The sequence below is a fragment of the Beauveria bassiana genome (genome assembly GCF_000280675.1).
Source record: "Beauveria bassiana ARSEF 2860 unplaced genomic scaffold BBA_S00005, whole genome shotgun sequence".
Lineage (NCBI taxonomy): Eukaryota > Fungi > Ascomycota > Sordariomycetes > Hypocreales > Cordycipitaceae > Beauveria > Beauveria bassiana.
Window position 1 is genome coordinate 452,556 of NW_007930840.1, and position 15,750 is coordinate 468,305.

Genomic DNA, 15,750 nt, shown 5'->3' on the forward strand with positions numbered 1-15,750 from the left:
CATGACCTGATGAACTGCCCGCCCGCCGCCTCGAGACTTGTCGCTCCCTGGCCTCTCTGGTCGGCTTCATCCGTACGCATCAGACATGTTCAGTCAAACTCGCAATCTCCGAAAATGAACCGCCAATTCGATAAACAATACCCACTGGACCCGAAAAGTTCTCTCGAAGAAGAGGACTACTTCGACAGCCTGCAAACCTCCGGCAGGCGGCTTGGGCCGTCTCTCGACGTGCGCGTACCGTCTCTCAAAGTCGTCGCCAACGGCGGGTCCGAGCCATCATTCGAGCATGTGTCCACTACCTATCCATCTATATAATTGGCTAATGTGGCCTAGAATTATTGCTGTTCCTGGCTTGGGAGCAGACCCTTGTTTCACATGGACCAAGAAAGTCGAGGTGTCCCCCGGAGAGCCTTTTGAAGGTCGTGATGCCACCAAGTCCAAATCTAAACACAATGAGAAGGACCAAAAGGTTCACCTCCTTCTACTGTTGAAACAAGTCTTCCCGACGGCTAGAATCCTATGTTATGTCGATAACACTGCTTGGTTCCGTGAGCCCATCATCAAGACGCCACGACAGATTGGAATATGCTTGCAGGGAAAAATCAAGGCAAAGCGATTGTCAAGCGTAATGGGCAGCAGCACCTTCTCAGGAAAAATGGCTAACGCTCTTCTAGCGCCTCCCCATTATATTCATAGGCCACAGTCTAGGAGGAATCATCATCAAAGAGGTACAGCAATTCGAATGCAAGAACTCATCTTGTACGCTAACTATTGCGAGGCCCTATGCGCGGATCCGTCCAAAAGCATCATTAGCGATACTGTGGGCATCATATTTCTCGGTACCCCTCATCAGGGCGCACGACTGGTGAGAGCCGCCGCTCTCCTGGCTCCGGTGCCGAAGCGTTTCGGTTTGGTAGATGATACATTGATCAAGCATCTGACCGAGCATAACTGCGACCTTAGCAACCTCGCCGACAGTTTCGACAAATTGAGAAGTCATATAGAGGAAACGGACCACAAAATTCGAATTGCAGCATTCTACGAGAGCAAGCCAGTTCCTGGCACTAGTAAGACTGTGAGTGCTTCAGGTCAAAAATACTGGCCATTGGCTGACTTGTTGCAGTTGGTTTCGCGTGACTCAGCCATTGTCCACGCAGACGCCTTTGAGAAATGGCTCGTCAATACCGATCACTCAAATCTGAATAAATGTTCCGGCGTACAGGATAGTTATTTCGTCGACCTGACCAAGGCAATAGCGCGACTGCGTTGCCCATCACGGCTCCAGCTAGCCGACTCAATGATCCATAATCAGCACTACAACGCAGATAGGCTCAAAATCACACGACTCTCAGGGAACGGTGTAGATCTGAGCCAGTGCTATATCAACCTGGCCATTGAGCAAGAAGCTCTTGGCCAGGAATCAGCCGACCCAGAAAACCGAAACACATCGGACACCTCATTCCCGCAAGAGGGGGTGGAGGACCTAGACAGCTCAAGAGCGTTAGATTTGAAAACCATCTTCGACCGACGCAATGGGCGTGATGGTGCTATGATATGGCCTCGGAGAATAATGATTCGCGGCCGTGCTGGAGTGGGCAAATCTACCTTGTGCAAGAAGATAGTCCATGAATTTGTCCATGACGAAGCATGGCGAGAACTGTTTCATCGCATACTGTGGATACCTTTAAGACATCTTGCACGAACTGACCGAACGATGAAATCGGGATACTGTCTCATTAGTCTCTTTCAAGACGAGTTCTTTCCCGAGCATCACGAGCTCGCTGAAGAATTGGCACGGGATTGGAGCCGCAAGCGCGACAAAACGCTATTCGTGCTGGACGGACTCGATGAGGTATCACAAGTCCTTGAAAGTGAAGAGAGCGGCATGAAGGATTTCATCGAGAGGCTTCTGGAGCAGCCCAATCTCATTGTCACATCACGATCCCACGTTAGCCATCCAGCCCTCGGCAATGTGGATCTCAGAGCAGAAGTATTGGGATTTCATCCAGATCAGGTGATAGCCTACCTTGAGGCTGATCCTAAGATGTGCTCAAGAATCGACGAGTTTCAGACTTGGCTCAACGAGCGCTGGGTCCTTCGTGGCCTTGTACGAACTCCCATACTTCTGGACGCACTTTGTCTCGTCTGGGACAGCCCTGGTCGCAAGACTATTAGCGACACCATGACTGGAATCTATATTGCCATCACTCAAGAGTTGCGGAGCAAAGACATCAAAAAGCTTGACTTTGATCATTCTACTAGTCTTTTGGATGTCGAAATCAAGTCAAAATTTCAGAGTGTCGAGACCATCCTTGAACATCTCGCATTCAGTGGCCTTGCTAGCAACCTCGAGGACTTTACAACCCATCATCGTAACAAGATTGCTGAAAGATTTCGGCCACCAAAGGCCATTTCGTTGAATGAGACCTTGGGTAGAATATCTTTCATGAGGTCATCGGATGGTCCAGAGCACTCCGACCGCGACTATTACTTTATGCACCGAACCTTTCAGGAATTCTTTGCAGCACAGTATTTTGTTCGACGGTGGATATGTTCCTCGGAACTTGAATATGCCCTTAATGCGGAAAAGCCAAATGAGGAGCATCGCCCTACTCACCCTGTCAAGTTCCTTGAGAGATACAAATATAAGGCTCAGTATGATGTGTTTTGGCGGTTGGTAACTGGCCTGATAGCTACAGAGCACGGCAGTCATCTTGAGCGGTTCTTTGCTGCACTGGAACAAGAACCAATCGATCTGCTGGGGCCGGCACACCAACGACTGATTATGCATTGCTTGGCTGAAGTTGCCGCGAACACAGAGCTGCTTGTTCGATCCAAGCTGGAGCTGATGTTGTCCCACTGGGCGCACTTTGAATACACATTCGGGCTATATGAACGACTGATACGGGAACCAGAGTTTCCAATGTCGTCCCTGATCTTGGTAGCCGACAACATGGCCCGGATCAGTACTTCCACATCTGATACTTTCTCTGATATAAATATTAGTCTGGGCCAATTAGAGGCTAGCAGGCGACAGTTACCTGAGTCAATGGAGCATTTGATCTTTGAGTTGTTCACTATGACGGACTATTGTACCGCTTGGAGGATTTTGCGTGGCCGTGCAAGCCTTTCAAAGACGACTGCGCGCGCAATAAAGGCGGTGCTCGAAGACGCACAGCAGAGCGGTACAAGGCGCATGCGCGCAGCAAAGATTCTACGGGACCATCCTCATCTTGTAAGGAGAATGTTGGTAGACCTGACTGCTTCACTCGAAAGCGAGGATCCAGTCCTTGTCATTGCCGCTGCTATGGCTTTGGGGAGCCAGGTGAATCTTGCCGCAGAAACACAGGAAAGAATAGAGGAACTGCTAGTGACGCTGCTAGAAAACAAGTACGACTGGGTCAGGATTCGAGCCTCGAAAGCTCTAATCAGGATTGAGACGATGTCTGAGACGACGCAATTATATCTGCTACACATGGCAAGGATACACCCAGACGAAGGGATTCGCGAACTTGCTATTGCAACTCTGCAGCGAAGAGCCCAGCTTTCTGGAACAATCCTGATGTCACTGGCAGAGGCCATTGCAAACGTCAATGACTCGAGGCTTGCTCATATAGCCATGTCTATATTGAATTTCGAGCGATCAGAACTTTCAGGGCCGCTACAGGAAACTTTGGTCGAACATTTCCAACGCATGCCTGGTTTACACCCCATCATCGCCGAGTTACTCGGTAATCAGGAAATCCTATCAGAAAAAACATGCACGACATTAAGTCAAGTAATCAGCGACAAGTCAATTTCCGAGGACCACCGGCGATATGCAATCCAATCGTTCAACTCCATGGTGAATATTCCATGGCCAATAGTTGTTGCGATGACGAAGCTGGTCACTGATGACAGCGAGAATTACATACTCCGCGAAACTGCGGCCAGCACATTATGCCGGGAAGACGAGTCGCCCGCTATGACGGAGGATTTGCAAAGATTACTTGAACATGATAGTGACAGCATGCAGCACTACGCTCTTTACAACTTGATCGATCGCGATAATTGGCGAATCACAACGGAGATGCTTTGTGTCTTCCTACAGCATCAAAGGAATTCTGATATACCACTTCTGGCTGCTCACTATTTAAAGGACTGCAATAACCTTGCACGGAGCGAAGAGGAGACGCTTGTGCGTATCATAAACACGCCAAAGCATGAGGACTCCTGGCCTTGGAATTGGAAGGGCGATCGTCATCGGTCGCTGTGCTCGATTGAAGTCGATGCCGCGGAGATCCTGGCCAGGCAAATACGGCTATCCGAAGAGGCACAAAACACGCTGCTGCTGCGGCTACAGGACTTGGGGAAGGGGTGGAAAGTCCGACACCTAGCCGCTCTCGCTCTCGGAAGTCATCTAAGTTTTGCCAATGTGTCGCTGCTGCTGCAGCTCCTTGAAAAGAGGGACATTGACGAGGTGTGCCAAATTGCCACCATTATAGCTCTGGTACCGGATCTTGTCAATGTCATTCTCAAGTTGGTCGGATGGCACGCAAATGCGGAGCAGCAGCAGGCGGGGACTGCCGCACCTGCCTCATGGCGTGTGAAGCTCATTACAGGCCTATACGAAGGTCTGTTGGATCGCGGTTTTAGGGAACAGGTGACATTGTGTGTATATGACAATGCTTGTATTATTGATCAGCCCCAAGGACGTCATCTAGTGCCTCTCCATGACTTTGATCTCGACAGTCTGAGGAGACACATTGCCTGGCGACAGCAGCTCATCAACGAAAAAAACTACATGCTCTGGTCTAGATATGGCTGAGGAGCGGTGGCCCAGCCTCTCTACGACTCTGATGTAGGAGTAGGATTTCTCATGTGCAGCGTGTAGCTGTGTACGTTTTACAATATCATGATTTTTGTATGTGGTTATGACCAGCAATCTAACTGGCGGCTCCGGCCTCCCATCCTCCTGTATGTTTTGTACACATGTCTAGGATGATGTCTGCACCTCTTGCAAGACCGTCGTATCTGATTTCCACATGAGCGGGAGCCAACCCGGGTACTTGAAAAAGCACAGCCACGGATACGGCTGGACAATAACGTGCAAATGAAGATGGTGGACTGACACAATGTCGGGCCAGAAGACCACGCCCACAAGTCGTCGCCGCCCTCGATGATATCCGGCGTGGACAACGACGGCGGCGGGGTGCGACGCGCCAAGTGTAATCTGCCCTAGTAACTGCTTCTTGACGCGATCCATCGCTTGCACTAGAAGTCATAATCAGCGTTTTAGTCAGTCGCAACGAATGGTACAGAGAGCAAAGGGGTGAGGAAAGAAAGAAAGCAAGCAAGCGAGGAGAGTATAGGGCCAGTAAACCATACAGAGTGAAAGGTGCTGTCTTTTCAAGCCCTCGATATCGCGGAGAATGTGCCGCTTTGGCAGGATAAGCCAGTGATGTTGCCCTGCGGGGTAAATATTGTCAACGGCAATAATCTCTTCGTCCTAGGAAGAATGTAAAGTGAGTCAGCATCACGTTCCTTTATTGCTTGTGCCAGCGTGGCCAGTCCGTGAGAATTGAGGGCTGGTCGAAATTTCGTTTTGTTACCTCGTAGACGATGCTGGCAAAGTTGGCACGGTCGCAAAAGACGCAGTCGTGCTGGACCCTCTCGGTCCATTGCAAATTGGCGAGGTAAGTGTACGTTTTGCGTAGCCACGATAACATGACGGAAAACGGCATCATGCTGCCATGGTTGCTGAATTTGTTTTTTTTTCGTGGCAATGTTGTGTTGTAACATGTTTCTTTTCTGCAGTTCCTCGGTTACTCGGCTGTAGATGGTGGGCGGGCTTCGGTTCGGGGAAGCTTGCCTACTAGACCAAGGCAGCAAGGCCGTGACGAACAGAGGTTCAATAACCAAGCTGAAAAGTAAAAAGTTTGATATTGTCGTATTCTTGTACAGGCGAGTAGTTGCATTCTTCAACATGTATTTCGTACGTAGTAGTGAAGAAATATAGATTACAAAACAACTGGATCCCTCGATAGGGTATATATATATAGCGACATATGAGACTTTTCGTTTTTGACTGATTCACCGCTCGAATAAAACACTGGCAGGGGCTCTAGAATCTCTGGACTGAGCCGTAATGGCAACCGTCTCTTCATACTTGGCCATCTTCTCCATCGGTCAACTTTCTTCCCGATGTCTGTCTTCCTCCACCGCCACAACTCCGAGCACTAGATCCTGCGATACTGTCTCTTCCGTCTAGCCAACGTGCAGTCACAGTCGCCGCTGCAGGTTGATTTGCCTTGGCAACTTTCTGTTCTCCCAAGGTCCCGGCCGGAGAGCGAGACGACGCCGTATCCGTGGCCGTGTCTACTGCCGCTCGCGCGCTCTTCCAGTTGGGGACCAGCACAACCAGGAGTGCCACCACAATTAGTAGCACGGCAATCAAGGGCGCCAAGATGGAGAAGACGGCAAATCCGTACGAGGCATCATGAAACGACGCGTTGTCCTTTAGTTTGTTCGTGGCCAAGCCCACCTGCATCGCAGTCAGCACGACGACCATGTAGACTGTGACGGCAGTGATGCAGGCCATGTTTCCAAACACAAATTCCGTATAACTGTTCCAAGGCTCAAAATACAGCTTAAACTTTGGCATGTCTCTGAAAAGGTAGATCCAGTTCAGCCTGCCGAGTCTCAGCTCGCCATGCTTGAACCGCGGGTGCATCTCGCTAGTAATCTGTGAGCCCAAAATCTCCGTTGCAAGCGCACGCCACCTTGACCAGCTCGGCTGGTCCAAAAACTTGGGCAAAAGCCCTTCTTCAAGGGCGAGCTCAAAGTCGGTACGGTCGGCTATGAGGCAGGCATAGCTATAGAGCAGCCCCAGCGCAGCCTTGCGTATCTCGCCCGTATCCGCTGCCTCGGACGGTTTGCTATTCGCCACCGGAGCACTGGCGGCCACTCCCAGAGAAGCCTGCCCCTGATGCTTCTTGTTGGGAAGATACTTTGTCCATATCGCAGGCTCCAAAAGGTAGCGCGGCAGCGGTTTGATATAAATCTTTCCACTATCCCAGACCAGGTGCATGTCTAGGCTCTCGGCAAGCACAATCATCCTTCGCCCCTGTAGAAGCTGGGCGGTCAGAGACCTTGCGGCTCTCCTATATCCCACTCGCCAGAGCTTGGAGTGTATGTCATGCAGACGGTTCAGACAGAATTCCTGTTTCAGAAAGTCGCCGAGGCTGTCCTGGTGGACGGGCTTAATCCCTTCTCTGTATTGGCCGGTGCGAAATGAAGCCGGAAAGAGAGACAAGTAGTCGCTTGCCTCATTAGAAGAGATGGTTTCTTCACTTTCTGCGGTCGACGACGAATCCGGCTCGCTTTTTCGAGGCGGCGGAGTAAAAAGAAGCGTCGTAAAGGGCACATCGGTTCCCTTGGCGGTGAGTGGCTGTCAGTACAAAGTACAAGGCCTTGGTCAATAAAAGGTAGACTTATTTACCGCAGAATTGGCAGGCTTGACAGCAGAATAGTCGGCCATTGTACGTGAAGTATGTGGTATTGACAATACCAAAACATGCACAGCCAAAGGGATATGCGTATGGTAGAGCACCTACAAGAGCAGTGCTGGCCAAACTACACGGGAAGTTGAGCATCAACCATCAATCGTTGTATAGCCAAGAGAGCAAGAATGCACAAAAAGTCAGGCATCAATCCTCAGCCTTGATATCTACCTTGCCAAATAGAGGCCTTGCATGCAGAGCTGTAATTCATCACGTGTTAGCTGACTGCAGCATCACGTGTCGGCGCAGCGTGTCTCTGAGACTCAGACAGACTTTCTCCATGTAATCAGAGGGTAACCTTTTTTTCTTTCTCCGCTAATATTGCGGCATTGTCGCAATCGCTTGTGGTCAAGTCAAATATCTTCTTGTCCGCTCCCGCTACAGTGACAGGCACCTACTACCTATATCTGGTTCTAGTGGTTATAGCTTCGATTAGGTGCCGATTACAGTGGAGTTTACCCCAGACGCCGCCACCTTTAGCGCTGTCCAGACTACAAAATAGGCACTAATAATGGCACTATAAACTTCCACCTAGACAGCATAGGCCCGTGCCGGGCCGCTCGTCTGAGGCATCCTCGCTAGGAACCCACCCACCTCTTGACACCATCATGCACTCTCCATCACGGCTCGGGCGCCAACAGTCACGAAAACCCGCTGGCCGCACTAAGCTGACAGATCGGAAAGACGAATCAACTATAGTGGGCGAAACACTTATTCAACATTTATGGGGAGATGTGTCGCGGCATTGGGGAGAGACATCCAACACTGGAAGAGACTAACGAGACTCTTTGGGATTGCAACGTCTGCAATCTAGTCAACTCGAATAACCTCAATTCTATCATCTTCATATGGGTGAAGAAGCATCATGTTTTTTTCTTCAGCCTCAGTATCAACTTTCTTCCGCATCATGCATTTCGTCAAGAAACATCAAGTCTGCTTGGCTTGATACTCTTCTATAGCGTCGGCAACGATTTGAGCAATGGAGAGAATCTTCTCTTCTTCGAGATCTCGTCCAAGAATTTGTATGGCAGCGGAAACGCCATCGCTTGCATCCGCGTCATCTGAAGAGGATGGTTCATGTGAGAAACATGGCAAGATTGCCGTGAAATGTCGGATGGCGCTTACAAGTATCCATGTTGAGTTTGTCTCTTTCTCCAAGTGGCTTGTAGTCTTCTTGCACCACATCAACGCTCTTGTCTCCAAAGGTCACCTGGACCACGGCGCTGGTATAGCCAAGAATATTCACGATGCTAGTATATGCTAATGAATTTGGTATGCATTCACTCATGACTTGGCACTCATTCTACTTACTAGAATAGTCAAACTTGCCAGGCTTGAAGCCTGCATATGGTGACACGGGGAGAATTACCGCATCCACCGGTCGGCCTGTACCGCTGTATATTTAGCTCATATTTGATACTGCAGTATGACAGCTTTTGGAATTGGTAAGAGCACATGAACTGACCATTCTTCGTGATCCGGCTTGTCGAAGTCCAGTATTCCCTGTATTGGTTACGAAAGCTCATCATTTCCTGGGTGATATTCTGATAATCTGGTAAAGAAATGGGCTTTTTGAGGTTTCCATCTGGAAAGAGATGCAAGAGCTGAGGTACTATTGGTTCATCCGAAGACTTGAAGGCGCTATACACGTCTGGACAACCATCGCCACGTGCAAGGGGACCCTTTGGATATGAGTTGGACGTCATTACTGAAACAGGGATGACTTACATGCATGGCGTTTGCAGCATGAGAAGGGGGCTTCCAGTCAATGAGCTGTATTTTGTGTCAGGGCTGGCGTATCTGTTCCAATTTGTTGAGACGAACCTGGTGGCCTTTGTTCTTGACAGCGCTGTATGCTATTTCAAGCGCCCGAGCAATGGGGGGGTGAGGGGCGACGATCCCGTCGCTTTCCATGAAGCCAAAGCTGAGATTGGCGTCCGGTGATAACTCTTGATCACTTCTCCACGGTATTGGAAGAACAGAAGAGTCATGTTCCCACGGCCGAGTTTCCATTAAAGATTTAAACACAAGGCGAAGAGTGCGGATTGAAGGCCCCATGATGCCAACAACAGCGGTTATGGCCAGATTTCCAAGACCGGAACCAGCCGCATCTTTAAAAGAAAGCCGCCCTGGAGAGGGTTTGACACTGTAAATGCCATTGTAAGAGGATGGCATCGAAACGGAGCCTCCAGAATCTGTCCCGAAGCCGACTGCACTACCTCTGAGCGCTTGGAGGAGAGCTTCGCCCCCAGAGGAGCCTCCAGTTGACAGCTCTTGGTTATACGGGTTCCACAAATAACCGAGAATATTGTTATTATTTTCGGGAGCCCATGTACTGACCATTAGAGTAGTCTTGGCAATGGGCACAGCGCCCACGCTGACGAGTTGGCGGATCAGCTCACTCTCAACATTCTTCTCCTTACCGGTGCCCTTGATGCCTTCAAAAGTTCCTATCCACCCAACGTAGCCAAAGCTGGTTTCAAGCCCCTTGATATGGAAATGATCCTTGAGCGTAATCGGAAGGCCGTGGAGCGGACCAACTGTCTGGCCATGGGTGTTGAAATATTCGTCCAGCTCTTTCGCCCTCGAAAGAGCCAAGTCAAAACCAATCTCGAGAAACGCGGGGCTCTGGGTAGGCCGTTATTAGCTTGGGAGGTAGATTGCGTGTACGGGTTACTTACGGTTTGATGGATATATGAAGCACGTTTGCAGAATGCTGTCACAACCTCCACAGATGATAGATTTCCAGAAGCTATTTCGCGAACAATCTCGGTAGGCTCTCGTGTGGTAATGTCTCTGGTATGTGAGTCGAGCAGGCTGTCCAAAAAGTCCCCGGCAATACTGCGTCTACTCCTGGCATGGTCAATCACCCTTTGAGAAAGCAGCCACTCCTGGGGTATTTTGGCTGCCAGCTCAGCCCTCTTCTCAGAGACGACAGTCTGCCAGTGCGGCTGATGGACATCACACGGGTGCATGATCCAGGCGTCGCCGAAAGCAAACCAATAGCTAGCAACGAATGCAGAAAAAATGGCTAGAGGCAGAATGGCAGCAAAGGTAGTAGATTTTCGAACAGTAGCGGCAGCAGTCATGCCGCGAACAACGGAGAGACGTGGTCTTGACAGGATAGATAACGAGGAGCGAAAGCTAATGAGCAAACCAAGGACAGTGATAATCACTTGGAGGTAAACACTTGAAGCCAGTAGGTGACGCCGCCAATAACTGGACCAACAGACGTCGCGAAAGGGAGGTGGAGGCAGGACGGGTAGGGCTACCGGGGAGGCGCAGATCCTCCAGCGCCAGCCAATTGGAGAAGATCTTAGGAATCACACAAGTTTTCGGTCCCTTTCCGCACATTCTTGATTTGTACCTGTACATCTCAAAAAGGGGCAGATTTCCTTGTCTTTTCGCCATGGTGTGTCCCATCAGGCCTTGCCATGAAGGGCGGATTTTCTCGTCCCGACTGTAGCGATAATTTCTCGGTAATACCAACAAATTCTGGATGGTCGTGAGTCCAGATGACGGTTTATCTGCTGTTCAAATACATCGCGGTGCGCGTCTGCACCCGCTCGGCCTGAAGACTCCCAATGTGGCCATTTCAGGGCTACAGGCTATCAGTAGAAGACTCAGGCGACTGTACCTGGACGTTAAACCCGGCAGAGCAGGCTAGAAAAAATCCCCCAAGGCAATATTTTCTATGAAGGAGTTCATATTTTCTTCTCTTCTTCAACCCCAATGGCAAAAGTTCTGTACGAGGCACCTTTTGAAGGCTTGGAACATCGGCACTTGGAGGCCACAGGCACCGCGACCTCATCATTAAATATTGGTATATTTGGTGAATGAAGAGCTTTAGAAATGAGTTGGTAATCCACTTTTTGAGGTATTTCCAATTTTACTTTATTTTCCATTCTATATGACGCTCAAATGACACTGTCCAGCATGCCCACATCGTCCTCTTCATGTCTAGTTCTATCAATCTCAGGCTGTACCTCGTCCTCTTCATCTTCGTCCAAGTCATGCATGGGATAATTCAATATTGCCGCAATATCACCCAGCATCTTGAGACGCTGTCCGCTTTCGTGATCGCTGCCGAGCACCCTCGTCTCGCCGCCATCCAGCTTGACCTTGTCGACCAGCGCCACGTACTTTTTGCGAACCGCCAGGTCGTTGCTACGAAACAGCGAGTTATTGATGAGTAGCACGCCGCCACCAGGGCCGACAGCGCCGTCCGCAATAGCCTTGTTGATGGCGTGCGAGCCATACCATGCGCGGCCATCGTCGCGCTTCAATAGCTCAAAGAATGTATCCATCAGCTGCGCCTCCTTGGCAAAGTTCATGTCGCGCATCTGGGCTAAGACGGCTGGGCTCTTAAGCACCTCGCGCAGACTGTGCATGTGACCTGAATTTGAGTGAATGACTGTAGCTTGCTTGGCGACCGAGGTCAGTATCTTGTCGGACTTGTCACGGCCTTGTTGCGCAATGTAGTCCTTGAAGTCTGTGGCAATGAAGCCAGGGCTGGCTAGTAGCAGCGGACGCGGCGCTGCAAAGTCTACCGACCTCAAAAGAGTCGCAAGCGTCTTTTCGTAAAACTTTTTAATGCCCGCGTCCTGCGTTGCGGCAGCATCTCTCTTTTTAGGCACGACATGGTCAACGCGGGCCTTGAAAATTGTGCGAAACTCGGTGATTAGGCAGATGTTGGCGAGGCCCTCCTGCATGACGACGGTCGCGGTCGCGCGGTTTCGGTCGTCGCCGAGGCCCTGTGTGAGCGCCTCGCGGGCTACGCTGTCCCAGCCGTGAGCCTTGATGAGGGTAAACGGGCGGTCGACCTCGAGATCGAGCGTGTGGTGGGAGCCGAGGGGGGCGTACTCGTTCTCGGAGCAGATGGTGCCGGAGACGCGCAGCGACGAGGCAGCCGGGTCGAAAAAGAGCGACTTGACTTTGACGGTGAGGTCGACGTGTACACGCTCCGACTGGACAGTGCCGGTGCCGCCGTTGGTGAGGCTGACTTTGCGGATGGCGTGGCCGCGAACACGGTCGCCGACGACGATGAGATTATATGCGTGCCACTATACAGGGAAACATTTAGAGAATGCGCATATATGTGGTTCTGGGGTCCTTGATCGTAATTACCATATCCTCGGGCTCGTCTGGTTGGAGAGTGACCTGCTCCTCCTCGACGTCTTTGAACTGCTTTTGTGATAGCAGCTTCATGTTGACGATCGCTGTATGTATATTTGGGGTCGGGTTATTGGGCTGATTGCATCTGTGCTGTCGCAGAACAAAAGTCGCAGCGGCAGAGTCGGTCAGGCGATTTTATATATGCGGTCAGGCGTATGAAGATTCGAAAGACTGCCCCTCCTCAAACGGAGGCGAGTTCAAGCTCGGATTGGGCACTTCAGGCACAGCGTAGTGGGGGTGGCGCTGTCAAGTGTGGCGCTACGGCTTCGAGTCACCGATGACGCATTCAAGGTTGGTATGGAAGATTTATTAAGCATATTTTTCAAACGGGCGAGCAATAAGAGTTTCTATAAGATTCCTTCGATAGTGTATTTAGTCAATGTCGATGGTGGAAAGGTGCCGCGGATTTCTATAATGGGCATTGGCGCATGCCACGCGAGGTTGTTATGCCTGCAGTCCTCGCCTGATAGGTGCCAATGACAATCGAAAGCTTCCTGAGGCTTATAAATGCACGCAAGTATCTTTTTCAGATATTGAAAAGCAAACGATCATGATGACCGACATCAAAGTCTTGTCTATCAGGTTTGATCATTCTCTGTGGGATAGCAACACCGCGACTGTGACACTCAGACAAATAAAATCGAGATTAATCGACTATATTGTTCCATAGCACGCAGAGTCGCCTCTTTCGTCGTGTGACCAGGCCCTGCTGGGCTGAGGTCTGCAGAGTCCAACAAGCTTCCGTGATACTGTCAGCCGAAACATCACCACTGATGACTAGCTGTAGATGGTGGAACAAAGTCAGGAAACCAAATATAGCCTGCTACTTACCACTCACTCAACACATGACGACTTGGTTGCACCATTGTGATTTCGGAATGTGTAAATTCGACTCGCAAGCTCTGCCAAACTCCCCTGCGCGATCGCATCATTGGGTACCGTATCCGGGTGTCTCACACAATCTGGCGAGGCTGTCATGCCAACCCCGCGTTTCTGAGCACTCAAATTACTCAAACACCCCCACCACGACTCTACGAGTTATTGGGAATAAATTCAAACTCACAGCAACCATGCGAATCATTCAGCTCACCGTTGACCTGACGGACGCTCCGCGCCGTCTCGCTCACGTCGTGGCCGACCTGCCCGTCCGGCCCAACACCACGGCGAGCTTCACAACACCTCTATGGTTTTGCGCTACGCACATGCCCAGCGGTCCCGTCGGTCGCATCGCGGGGCTCTTCTTCACCACTGACAATGGCCACACGGTGCTCAAGTGGCGCCGCGACGCTACGCGGACTCACATTTACCATGTGGACATCCCCAGCGGGGTGACGACGGTGCGCGCCAGCTTCGATGCCATTTTGAAGAGCCAACTGACGAGGCGCATGGTCATGGCCTCGTGGGAAGCGTTTATGCTACACCCGGCCTACTCTCAAGTGTCTAAAATCCCAATACAGGCAACTATTCGAATTCCGGGAAATTGGGATTACGCAACAAGCTTGGTCACTGAGACAGGGGAAGCTGCCCCTGAGGGCGCTTACAAGACCATCATCTTCAAGCCAGTGTCGGCGGAAAGACTCGAGGATTCGCCAGTGCTTGTTGGGCAGTATCTGAGCCAGTCCGATATTACCAAGGATGGCAAACACCAGCTCTGCGTTGCCTTTAGCGACCCGCAGCTCCTCAATATCCCGCAGGATCGGCTTGACAAGCTTGAAAGGCTCATCGGTGAAGTCAGGGCGCTCTTAGGACCAGGACCTTATCAGCAATACAAATTTCTGTCCGTCTCATCCGACATACTTGTACCAGGCGAGCTGCGCGGCAGTGGAGGCGGCATCGAGCACGCCGAATCGTGCCATCTCATCACTTCTAGCAGGGTCTTTGCCGATCTCGACCTTTTCGATTGGGTAGCCAATGTCTTCAGCCACGAATACTTCCATGTGTGGAACGGCAAGTATCGCCGCCCCGCAGGACACGTCCCGAGTGACTTCACCGCGCCGCTCGACGACACGCTGCTGTGGGTGTACGAGGGTCTCACGCAATACTACGGCCTCGTGCTGGCGGCGCGGTCCGGCTTGTCAGCCCCGAGCACCATCAAGACCAAGCTTGCCCTCGCCATCGCCAACATGCAGTGCCAGTCAGGTCGTGGTTGGCGCTCGACCGAGGACACGGCCATAGGCGTGCCTCTCAGAGTCGGGGGGTCCAGCGAATGGGGCAGCTACGTGCGTGGCTTCGACTACTACGACGAGGGCGTCCTGCTTTGGCTCGACGCCGACACCTTGATCCGCGAGCGCAGCCACGGGGCCAAGAGCTTGGACGACTTTGCACGAAAGTTCTTTGACGTGGCGGGGGCGACGCAGCCGCTTGTCGTTCCTTACACATTGAACGAAGTCGTGTCGACACTCAACGAGACGCTTCCGTTCGACTGGGCGCGCTTCTTTCGCGAGCGCGTGCAAACGCCGCAGGCACAGGTCAACACGGAGGGCTTCGAGCGCGCTGGCTACAAGTTTTCTTACACGCTCGAGCCGATTGAAGCGCCCGTGCCCGTCGCGCAGCGCCGGCTTGCCGTATGGCACTCATTGGGTGTGCGCGTCGACCAGGACGGCAAGGTGGTGGACGTGCAGCGCTTCAGCCGCGCGGATGAGGCCGGCCTGGCGCCTTCACAGAAAATTACGCACGTCAGAGGAAACAAGTACAGCCTCGACGAGCTCACGGCGGCGATTGAGACCGCGCGAGGGCGGCCCGACGGCAAGGTGCAGCTGAGCCTCGAGGGAGATGAAGAGTCATGGGATGCGGAGGTCAAGCACAGCAGCGGATTGGTGTACCCCGTGCTAAAGCCTCACGGAAAGCCGGATGTGTTGGCGCACATTTTCGCGTCCAGGGCTGCGAGGCAATAAATTGTACAATGCGCGCGGTGCGGCCTATTCATGCCAAACGGAGACAGACATGCGCGCATTTTTGCGGTAAGAAGGGGCTGAAAGTAGGCAAGGGTGAGGATAACTCGGGGTGGGGAGGGGAAGCTGGCACACAACAAGCA

At 51.5% G+C, this 15,750-nt stretch overlaps 6 protein-coding genes across 6 annotated transcripts; 2 read left to right on the forward strand and 4 right to left on the reverse strand.

The window, feature by feature from the left end:
- Positions 1 to 114: 114 nt before the first annotated feature.
- On the forward strand, positions 115 to 4,807 carry BBA_02435 (peptidase C14; the record flags this gene model as incomplete). The annotated part of the gene is made up of 3 exons (XM_008597532.1): positions 115 to 266; positions 334 to 1,075; positions 1,124 to 4,807. The coding sequence occupies 3 exons, from the start codon at positions 115 to 117 to the stop codon at positions 4,805 to 4,807; spliced, it is 4,578 nt and encodes a 1,525-aa protein (XP_008595754.1).
- Positions 4,808 to 4,975: 168 nt separating this feature from the next.
- Positions 4,976 to 5,723, reverse strand: BBA_02436 (histidine triad nucleotide-binding protein 3; the record flags this gene model as incomplete). The annotated part of the gene is made up of 3 exons (XM_008597533.1): positions 4,976 to 5,253; positions 5,368 to 5,488; positions 5,592 to 5,723. The coding sequence occupies 3 exons, from the start codon at positions 5,721 to 5,723 to the stop codon at positions 4,976 to 4,978; spliced, it is 531 nt and encodes a 176-aa protein (XP_008595755.1).
- Positions 5,724 to 6,142: 419 nt separating this feature from the next.
- BBA_02437 (uncharacterized protein) lies at positions 6,143 to 7,519 on the reverse strand (the record flags this gene model as incomplete). The annotated part of the gene is made up of 2 exons (XM_008597534.1): positions 6,143 to 7,429; positions 7,481 to 7,519. The coding sequence occupies 2 exons, from the start codon at positions 7,517 to 7,519 to the stop codon at positions 6,143 to 6,145; spliced, it is 1,326 nt and encodes a 441-aa protein (XP_008595756.1).
- A 949-nt stretch (positions 7,520 to 8,468) lies between these two features.
- BBA_02438 (general amidase GmdA) lies at positions 8,469 to 10,630 on the reverse strand (the record flags this gene model as incomplete). The annotated part of the gene is made up of 7 exons (XM_008597535.1): positions 8,469 to 8,602; positions 8,667 to 8,801; positions 8,853 to 8,927; positions 9,007 to 9,223; positions 9,270 to 9,314; positions 9,366 to 10,169; positions 10,223 to 10,630. The coding sequence occupies 7 exons, from the start codon at positions 10,628 to 10,630 to the stop codon at positions 8,469 to 8,471; spliced, it is 1,818 nt and encodes a 605-aa protein (XP_008595757.1).
- An 828-nt stretch (positions 10,631 to 11,458) lies between these two features.
- BBA_02439 (pelota-like protein) lies at positions 11,459 to 12,749 on the reverse strand (the record flags this gene model as incomplete). The annotated part of the gene is made up of 2 exons (XM_008597536.1): positions 11,459 to 12,604; positions 12,669 to 12,749. The coding sequence occupies 2 exons, from the start codon at positions 12,747 to 12,749 to the stop codon at positions 11,459 to 11,461; spliced, it is 1,227 nt and encodes a 408-aa protein (XP_008595758.1).
- A 1,037-nt stretch (positions 12,750 to 13,786) lies between these two features.
- BBA_02440 (peptidase M61 domain protein) lies at positions 13,787 to 15,610 on the forward strand (the record flags this gene model as incomplete). The annotated part of the gene is made up of 1 exon (XM_008597537.1): positions 13,787 to 15,610. The coding sequence occupies one exon, from the start codon at positions 13,787 to 13,789 to the stop codon at positions 15,608 to 15,610; it is 1,824 nt and encodes a 607-aa protein (XP_008595759.1).
- Positions 15,611 to 15,750: the final 140 nt, after the last annotated feature.